Source organism: Pteropus vampyrus, unplaced genomic scaffold, assembly GCF_000151845.1.
Source record: "Pteropus vampyrus isolate Shadow unplaced genomic scaffold, Pvam_2.0 Scaffold128, whole genome shotgun sequence".
In the NCBI taxonomy this organism is placed as follows: Eukaryota; Metazoa; Chordata; class Mammalia; order Chiroptera; family Pteropodidae; genus Pteropus; species Pteropus vampyrus.
The window spans coordinates 2065881-2076678 of record NW_011888909.1 but is presented as its reverse complement, the minus strand read 5'-3'; the positions used below and the strand labels follow the sequence as shown (position 1 = coordinate 2076678).

The 10798-nt window shown below is 37.2% G+C and overlaps 1 protein-coding gene across 12 annotated transcripts in view; it reads right to left on the bottom strand.

Moving 5' to 3' along the window:
• AUTS2 (AUTS2, activator of transcription and developmental regulator) overlaps positions 1-10798 on the bottom strand; it is a 1087944-nt gene that overhangs the window by 815253 nt on the left and 261893 nt on the right. For all 12 annotated transcript variants that reach the window (XM_023534624.1, XM_023534625.1, XM_023534622.1 and 9 more), the window contains exon 2: positions 3657-3869. In XM_023534624.1, the coding sequence (XP_023390392.1) occupies positions 3657-3869 (213 nt within the window). The remainder of the gene's footprint in view (positions 1-3656; positions 3870-10798) is intronic.

Here is a 10798-nt window from a genome sequence, read left to right as displayed (position 1 = left end):
TGTAAAAGTTAATTTGTTCCTTTCTTCGTTATTTCAAACTCCTTTGGAAATTAAGGACTGTTTAAATCTGCCATATAAAAAAATGCAACCACTTTACAAGACAGTTGCCAGCTCAGATTCTTCTAAGTCAGTATATATTTATACTTAAAAATATAATCCAACAAATAATTTCCATTGGGCTAGTTAAGTATCAGTTAAAAGCTTTCTTTTAACAGTATGAAAAAACATGAGAACTGAGGTTTTCTAATCAGGCAAGCAAAGAAAAAAAGCAGTTTGGTTTTAGAACTATACATCTCTCTTGTAAAACTATTTAATTGTACTCTCACAGTAAAAAGATTAGTTGTCAACAGATTCTCAGAAAAAAAAAAAATCCTATTATTTCCTCTCCACTAAGTAGTAACATCTTCCCATAATTACAGGAAAGCTGTGCATTAAGTTGCCTGCTCAGGAAGTACCATTTCCTAATAAAATGCAAACCTAATCCACTCTCACCAAGTCAAAAATAAAGACTAACTTCTCAACTCATACTGCCTTCTTTCATCTGTAGTTCTTGTGATTATAATTCTTTCAATAAGAGGCACTCAACAACAATCCATTAATTTAGAAATTTTCCTCAAGGCCCACTCTCATCTCAAGGTCCCCTTCCAGCTATGATGGTCAGATTCAGTTACTTTATCTGATAAAAAGCAAGGGCAGGGGAAAAAGTTAATTGTGATGTATACAGGCATCTATCATGATAGGAAAGCAATTGGAAATATTCTTAGCACAAGTTTCTGAACATCAACAGTGGCCATTAAACACTCATGTGTCGCCTTTTACCAATGATCACACAATAAATGACACTTGTCTGGGCTGACACATAACTAACCTTGCCTCTCCCTCCCACTAGTAATGCAGCTCCTCTGCTTTAAATGTTTTCACAAAGCCAATAAGTTAGACTCCAAAACTAAATTACCTTCAGACCAAAATATGGTCTTCCTTTACAGACCTCAACAACACTATATATCTCTGTGTTATTCATAAATTTAAAGACCCATGGAACTCAGAGGAAGGAGCCTGAGAAATCTTCTCGTCTAAACCTCTCACACTATATACGAGTAGCAAAAGTGATTTGTTCAGGGTTTCATAGCAGCACATGTGATTCTAAGAATATTGCAAATAAAAGTATTAGAGCTTTATGTCCATTATCAACCTCTGCTTCCCTTCCTATTAGAAAGGTAACACTTGACTTGGATAGCATATTTGGGCATCGACACTGAAGACAAGAAAATAACACTTGTTTTTAAAACTCTTACACAGACCAGAGATACGATTTAGTCTTTCCTTCTCCATGATTCATGAGTCAATATAACTACTTTTCAAATATTTTACCTAAAACAAGGATAGCTATGATTTAAAATATCACTAGGACCAGAAGGCTATTAGAACCAAAAGCTATTCAAATCTGAGACATACAGTTCTAGCCTTCTTTTATGACTATAAATTCTTTCACCAGAGGAAAAGTAGAAAGAAGAATCTTGAGGACAGAGAATCCTCTGTCCTCTGTCAGAAAGGTCAGATCAGCTCTGGGAGTAAAAGTCAAGGATAAGGAACCATGGCTCAGTGTGGGCTCAGAATTAAATTTCAGGTTTCTTGCCTGAAAGGTAAGCAGCTTACCCTGTTGGGAGAAAGGGCCTGAGGAGAGAAGTGGTGGTTAAACTGCAACTTCTCTCCACTTGGAATAATTGTTTTTCTCACATTATCTCGCACCAAGAGGCATGAGATGGGAGTCACAAATACCACAGGAACATCATCCTTTATGGGACCCAGCCCTTCCTCCTTCATCCCACTCTGGGTCTGAAAAAAAAATTTTAATAAAAATAAACCACATCCAAATGTGATTGCTTCCAACCTTCCCAGCTCTTTCTCTACTCTCTGAACTTAATATTTCATCCTGTTTCTTCTTGTGCCTACATAGGCCATTTCTATGACCAAAATCACTTCCTCTGACCAAACTACTCATGCAGTTTCTAGAAATACTTATAGATGCCGTACATCTAATGACTTGGAGTTCTCTTTTTCTTCATATCCAATTCTTATCCCAATCAAGAGGCAGAACATACAGGGATAACAGAGCAATCTAGAGAAATCTGGATCTAAACCCTAGTTCTATCCCTCCCTGCTAAGTGGCCTGAGACAAGTCACTTTATCTCTTGGAACTCCAGTTTCTCCATCTGTAAAGTAACCATATTATCCATTAGCTAGGGTTGTTATGAGAATTATTGATTATACTACAAACTCCCTCATTGAATGACTATAACATGAATGCATTAAATAAATGTTAATAATTATTATTATAACTTCGATCTGGCATTTTATTTTAGGACACAAATGTATCTTTAAAAAACTGCCCTGAGAGTCACATTTGGGGACACTCCCTTGAGACCCTCTGAGTCCATGCTGAAACCCATCACTCTAAATGTCGTTTCAGGAGTATATCCTTTATGACACAGCAGGTTGAACTCTGGCCCAAAACTGTCCACTAGATCTTATTGAGGCTTTTGGCCCTTCCAATCTTTTAACTAAAAATCATCACCAAAAATATACTCTTGATGCTTTACCAGAATGATTTTGAAAGTGGCCTGACCATTATCAAATAGGAAATTTCTAAGACTACAAATATCTGTGCCTTACCCCCTAGAGAATCTGGTTCATTAGGTCCTAGGGAAGGGCTAGGAATGTGTATTTTATTCATGATATGACTCTAATGATCTGTAATGTTTAGGAACCACTGCTTTGTATAATCCCAGGTATTCTCCTTCTGCAGAAACATCTGCAAACTAGAAATTACCTGTTCAGCTTCTAATTAGAGCACCTGCTCTGCTTCCTTCAAATGATAGTTAACCCCACCCAAAAGTCCCTCCAAAAACAAACAAAACACAGGTAACTGAGCAAGCACTAAAGCCTCGGGATTTGTGCAGAAAAACTGCTATAAGCAGCTTCATTTCTCATTATTAATCCATCTCATGTGGGGATTTCCACAGGCAGAAAGGCTCCCCAAATGCCAAGAGCTATATTTTCTTGTGGATCATTGAAACCTAATTATTAACAGACCAGTAAGCCCAACTACCAGACTTTCATACAATCAGCAGATCACAAAGATCGTCATGAATTATGGGCTATGGAGAACAACTAAAAAACTGAAAGGCAAATTCATTTCTTCACTGCTGCTCTCCCACATGCCACAATATTTGAGCTTCCCTGGAAGATATAAATCTTGTGCAAGGCACTGCTCACATGCAGATAACCATGTTTAGCACCTCAGAATCTTTAAATACACAGTGTCTGTGATCAAATCTGCCTGTTATGCGTGTCCTAATTATGAGACTCTCTCCCCTACCAGCCCTAGACTCTCATCAAGGCTTGAGTCAGCCTGCCCTAAACTTCAGCAGCAGCAGCAGCAGCAGCAGCAGCAAGCTTTGTTACACAGAACACATCTGACTAAAATGGTACGTTGCTGAAGTTTCAAATCATAATAAAAACGCTGAGCTTGGTTTGGTATACTCTTTTAGAAGTAAGCACAAAGCTTTCCACCTGTTAAGAAGAACCACAGAGGAACAGGCACCTGAGGAAGGGATTGTGCAGCCATAAAAGAGAACAAACTGAAGCTTCCTCACCTGTCTGAGTCCCTTTGGCATTTTCTTTCTTTTTCCGAGGTGCTGGCAGAGATTGCGGTCATTTTCTCGATCTGAGCTGTAGTGGTGTGGGTGGCTGAGTCGGCTCTTCTTGGAGTGAAAAGACAAGCCGTTGGTAAGTGCTTCTCGTTTCTTCTTGGTCAGAGGAGTCTGGCGTTTCTCCACACGTTCCTGAGGCTTAAGTGCTACATCTTTCTGTAGAAAAGAGAACGAAAGGGAAGTGGTGGTTACATAGCTATCTAGGGTCACGATCAAAATACAGGGTAAATGGGGTTACTAAAAGGGAGGAGAGAATAGGGCAGGAACGTGGGATATAAGAATACTTAACACTAAGAAACATAGCTCTCAATTTTTCTGAATTCCTAATGCTACCACAAACAGATCCTTTCTACTCTTGTTGAGTGAAAAACTCAACTAAGCACAAAGTATCTGTCCATTAAAAATTATTTTACTGCTGCCTGGGACAGTGGCTTTCCATCTGATTCTGTGCTGGGTCCAGTACACCATATTCCCCAAGGAGGCTCAATACATTCACTTCTCAATATTGTACATCAATTATGTTTCGGAAAAAGAGTACTAAGTGCATGCACAATTCAAAAAAGCAGTACAAGACTAAAAGTATCAGGCCAGGTGGATGTGAGCCAGCAAGAAAGAAACTGTCAATTCACACGATTAAAACGTTTCCTTAATGCATTATATTTTTACCACAAGTTCCTCTCAGCATCCTTAATTCCCATCTTCTTTGCAAAATGTAACAATATTATCACCAAGATCAAAAGCAACTTTTCATTTATTCCTGTGTGAGGCTGGGGGTGGGGTAAAAGGGTAGGAGAAAGGTAATGAATGTACTGGAATAGGAAGCAGCATCTATAGAAACTACAGGCAAGCATTTCAGGCCACAACCTAGTGGAGTTATGTACCTGCAGGCAGCTCAGGACATACTGAGATCCCAAAATACTTAGGTTTGAGCCCTGACACTGACATTATTCATTATGAGACTTGGAATAAGTCACTGCAACTGAGCCCATGTGCAAAATGGGCTTAGATATGACTTGATTCCAAACATGTGAATATCCTTTGACCCTTGAGAATTGTGGTACACAATAAGCACTAAAATTAAAAGGATCTGGTACTCAGTCATGTAAATGAGTGGATACAACGTCCTTTCACTAAAAATGCTCCTTCATGGAGCCTCGCTCACTCTCACATAATTTCTCAGTGTCTGTAGTCCTAAATGCACATTTTAAAATAATATAAAACCAGAACAAAAATTATCCTTTACCCATTTCTTCTTTTCAACATACCACTCTTTTTTCTCTTTTATAGCCAGTATTCTTGAGGCTGTTATCTATTTCTACTGCCTCCTAATATCCCAACACTCCCCACTTGACATACACGGTACTCCTTGATGTCTTTCCCCAAATCAGCCAAGCCCATTGGTTTGAGACCTTGGACTTTTATGTCTGTTTGCTTTGGCCTCAAAAGCCCTCCCTTTAACAACTCTCCCTTTTCTAGTTCAAGGACTCTTAACAGTACTACCTGCTCAAGGAGACCTTTCTATTATGCAAAAGAAATGTCCTCAGGCCTTCGTTCATTCAACAAATATTTTTCATGTACCCAGAATACGCCAAATACAAACTTAGCACTGTCCTATAATGCTCAGAAAACTGTGGGGGGGAGGGGGGAATCCCCACCTCATGTTGCTTAGAATTAGGGGACATATATTAATCAAATCACACAAATACATAATTGTGAACTGAACTAACTGCTCTTAAGGAAAGGCTAAGGGTGCTGAAAACTGGGGAAAATAGTCCAGTCCAGAGGAGGGGGCTGTGGCTGAAGGACTACCATCTGACCTGGATTTGAAAGTATGAGCAGAGAAAACAGCTTGTACAAAGTCCCTGAGGCGGTCAGTAGCACGAACCCTTGAGAGAATGAGGGCAGGGACTAAGTATCATTCCTCTCAGTAACCCTAGAGCTTCATATATAATTGGGCAAATGATAGATAGATAGATAGATAGATAGATAGATAGATAGATAGATAGATAGATATAGATACACACACACATACACACATACTTGCTAGATAAACAAATAAATAAGAAGTAATTAAAGTATCCAAACCTACAAATCGTAATAGTGATTTAATAATATCCCAAGCCATCTCTAACACAGAGTGAAGCGAACTAGAAAAGCTACTTGAAGCAGGAAACCAAGAAACCTAGCAGGCACTGCTGGCACACAAGAAGGATCATAGCAAATAGGAGGAAGCCCCAGAAAAGGAAAAAGGCCTTGTCATTCTTGGAGCAAAAAGATAGAAAAGATAATAATCTTGTAATGCAAATGAGTGCCTCTGGTCTAACTTCTAGCTGCTATCACCACAGATGATTTACCCTCTGCCACCGGAAAGGTAGCTCTCCTGAGGCAATGAGGATGTGGTGAGAAGTGTTTAGGGGACAAGCTGAGATCAAAGTGCATATGGCCATTGATTCCAGTCTCAGAATCTTATACACTATGCCTAACACATGGTAAATGTTTAATAAAGTCTGCTATATTTAATCCTTTGTCTAGTGTCCACTACCACAGTCGGCTATGTCAGACATCTGCTCAGCTCAAACTATTAAGTGCTTAGCTTCACATGTAATCATGATAGACAGCTATCATGAAAAGACACTCAGGTATAATGGCAACGCTACCAGAAGCAGCCAGGTGAGTTCGTCATAGACTGCTTCTATATAATATGATTAAATTGCACTACTTCTAAGAATGATATATAAACTCCCCAACATGGTAAAAAAATAAAATCCTTTCTTTGTCATGCAACCCAACCCACCTAGTGCCCTGCATCATATGCATGTAGAGTATTAGATTAATAAACAAATGACATTTAATAATGTATCAACTGTGCTTTTAAAAAAATTATGCCGTTCTCTTCAGAGACCAAATCTTTCATACTGAAGGTGCTCCAAAGTATATTGAAAATTATGTGCAATTCCATACAAATGTGAATTAATATTTATGAGAGTATGGTATAATTTTTTCCGAATCCATTTTATTTTCATGTAGCATATTAATCAAGACATTCTCACTGCACTGCAGAATAGCTACACAGAGCAAATGGACCCCATGCCGTGACATTAGCTTGTAAGAGACCTGCTGAAGTCTTAGCAGCAGCAGTACAATCATCTTAGCACCAATTAATATTGAAATTTTCAACTCTGGAGGGTGTGTGGGGGAAAGAGGGGAAGAGAGACAGGATCAAAGTGTGTGTAGAGGTGGTGGCTTTAGAGGTAAAGAAGAAATAAACAGTGTTTTAAAAGTTTTTTATTATGTAAGATGTTTATATTTGCAAAGACTAGAGATTACTTTTAAAGGTCTAATTTTATTTATAAATTACTGTATAGACCCTTCAGAACAATTTCTAAATAAAGCAGGCCACTGTTTGTTCATTCCCTGTATAAACATTTACTGATTGGTTAGTATGTATACAGTAAAATAGTCATTTTACTTTTCGGTGGCTGTCTTGGGGGGAAAATGACAAAAACTATCCACTATAAGCAATAAGAATTAAAGACACATAATATTCTAAAGGGTTGTGCATATGATTACATATATGTGTATGTGTGTATATATCCATCTATTAACCGAGCACCAATAAACTATTAATAACTAATTTGAGCATTTCCTTAAACATCAGCAGTCTATAAAACACTGCTACAACGTAAGGAGGAAAATTATATGGTTTATAAAATAACTTTTTAGGATCAATGAACGATGATTATCCAAGGCCCAGGCTAGTGATTCTCAAAGAAAATTAACGTCCATCAGAATTATCTACAGTGCTTTCTGAAAATAAGAGGACTATGCCCCATATTTGAGAAGGGAAGTATTTATCAAACAAGCACTGAGAGGAAAAGGAGAGGAGGGCACAAGGATAAGAAAGAGATCTGGAAAAATGCTTTAAGGCATTCATTTAACAATCACAGAAGAAGCAAGGAAAAAAGCAAGAAAGCCAGCCAGTCAACAGAAGGCTGGCTGTGAGGTAAAAAGATTTAGACATATTTGCTGGCAATAGAGGGGGTAAGTGCACAAGCCATGCACAACAGATGGGAATAGGTTTTGAGAACAGTTGAAATTATGTGATTTTTAGGTCACTGGTGATGGAGGGCAGGGTCACAGCAGAGCATATGCTGAGAGGCTCAGAGACAGACTAACCAAAGCAATTTCCTTCAACACTCAGCCGTCTTCAAAATAGATGATCTTGCTCTCGACTTTCCCTTCTCCCAAATTACAATCTTCCACCAAAGGTTTCCTCTGCCACTCCTGAATCTCGAAATGAGATGGTTCAGTGTTGTGCAAACTAGAGGAGAGCAACAAATTGCAGATGAAACTCTACGTGAGCTGCAGGGCTCCATTTGCTGATTACAGATGAAGCCAGAGACAATAGAAAATGAGGGCACAATTTGCCCTTCTTGCATGAAACAGGTTTTAGAGAGTCTCCATCTGATTTTCCTACCAAACTAATCTGAGGGCAGCTCACAAAGCATCACTTACAAAGCATCTGTGGTATGTGTGCCTGCATGTGCCCACATGTACATATATTGTGAAAGAGGGGTGCAATTCAAACAGAATCTGTTCTGTTAGTTATTTGCTCTTAGGGACTAGCAAGAAAATAACAAAGAAGCCAGGGGATGGGAAACAAAAGTGCTTTGCCTGTCACCATCAAAAGACATTAATGGCTGTGTGCTGTCATTTTCATCTGTCAAGTCCTTTGTTGGTTTATTGCATTTTTACTTGCTTTAGAATAGTTCTATAAACATTGATTCCATCATTTCTCTTAAGTGCAAAAGAAGTGAAAGGCTTTACAGTGATAATAAGAAGTGAAAAATTAGCAAAGAAACAAAACTTAACTCTGTATGGATATATTCACATTGGTCTCCCACTTAGATTTTTGAACAAATTTAGAAACCAGCTTTCAAAACCTAAACTTTTTAGAAAGTAGAAGAGACTACAGAAATTTCCAAGCAAAATAACCAGTATGGCATTCAAAAGATAATTCCTCATGTTCACTCTTTTAAAAACAAAAATCAAAACACCTACTATGTGCTACTCACTTTGCCACCTGTTAGAAATATCTGAAGAAGGATCCCTGAAATCGGGCTGCTTACTCAGGCAGCCCTGTACTGGCATTAAGACAGCAAAAAAGATCAGTGCAACAAAACAGAGAATCTAGAAACAGATCCACATACATAAGAACTGGTTTGCAGCAAAAGTGCAAAAGCAATTCTGTGGAGAAATAATAATCTTTTTAACAACTGTTGATGAAACAAGTAGATATTCATATGGAAAAGAAATTTAATTTATCCACATTTCAGTCTAATTTAAAAAAAAAAACTCAAATTCTATCATAAACCTAATTGTAAAACCTAAAACTACAAAACCTGTAGAAGAAAAACATAGGAGAAAAGTTTTGTAACCTTGGGTTCTTAGATGTGATATCAAATGTACGATCCATAAAAGCACAAATTGATAAATTATACTTTATTAAAAATTAAAACTTCTCTTCAAAAGATACTGTTAAGAAAATGAAGAGAAGCCACAGAATTGGAAAAAAAAAAAAGTTTGCAAAGTGTATATCTGATAAAACTTTTGTATCTAGAATATATTTTTAAAATTCTCAAAACTACATTAAAAAATAATTTTTTAAATAGGCAAAAGATTTAAACAGACATTTAACTAAAAAAGACATATGGATGGCAAATAAACACATGAAAACCAATAGTAATTAGGGAAACATAAATTAAACCGCACCAACAGTAATTAGGGAAACATAAATTAAACCGCAATGAGATATCACTACCTACATATTAGAATGGCTAAAGCGAAAAAGAATGACCACCCCAAGTGTGGACATGGATGTGGAAGAACTTTCATACACTACCTGTAGGAATGTAAAATGGTACAGCCACTTTTAAAAAATATGGCTATTGCTTTAAAAGTTCTAAGTACACCTACCATATGATCCATCCATTCTACTGCTACGTAGTTCCTCAAAAAGGCAAAAGCACATGTCCACATAAAATTTGCACATGAATGTTCATGTCAGCTTTATTTATTATAGCCTAAAACTGGGAACAACTCAAATGTACACCAACAGATGAATAACCTATGAAATAACCATTCAACAAAGTATTACTCAGCAAGAAAAAGGAATGACCAATTGATACACAATGTAACATGAATAAATATCAAAATAATTATGTTGAGTAAAAGAAATCATACGAAAATAATATATTCTGTATGATTCAATTTATATAAAATTCTAGAAAAAATATAATCAATAGTAACAAAAAGCAGAGAGACAGGAAGAGGAGATTATAGAGGGATATGAGGAATCTTTTGGGATGATGGACATGTTCATTTTTTTGACTGTGGCAATAGTTTCATAGGTGTATATACATGTCAAAACTGATCAAATTTTACACTTTTAATTTATGCAGTTCACCAATATGTCAATTATGCATCAACAGAGCTATTCTTTTTAAATGGCAACCCTTGCCATCATATACAACTGGCATATCATCATTACCAATAACAAGATTACATTCAGTGTCCATCAAAAGAAACTAATCTTTCAGATTCCTGAAATGAATGTATGACCACATTCTGGAAGGACTGGTTTTAGCCTCTACTGTAGCCATAAATTTTGCACTGGAAACAACTCAGCTATGAACACTAATGTCTTGGTCACACTGAGGAGCAGTGTCCGGTCATCACGTCATTTCCAGTGGCAAGGAGGAGTTCACATTGGTGCCTTATTTTCCTCCCTTCTAACAGTCAATTCTCAGTTAACCTTTTACAAAGCTTTCCTATCTTTCTTTTAAGTAACCTGGTTAGTATTTGGTCACATCCTCTCTCGTGAACACTTTAATCAAAAAGCAAAGAAAGAAACCAATTATTTATAGTTCATAAATGTAAAAAACTTGAGGCGTTTTATTAAAATATACATAATACCTGATACATATAAGGGAATTCAAATGGAGAGAATAAAAAAGGAGAGAAAGAGAAGGAAGGAAGAGAGGGGGAAAGGTCAAGTACAGACAAATTCTGTACATAAGAACATC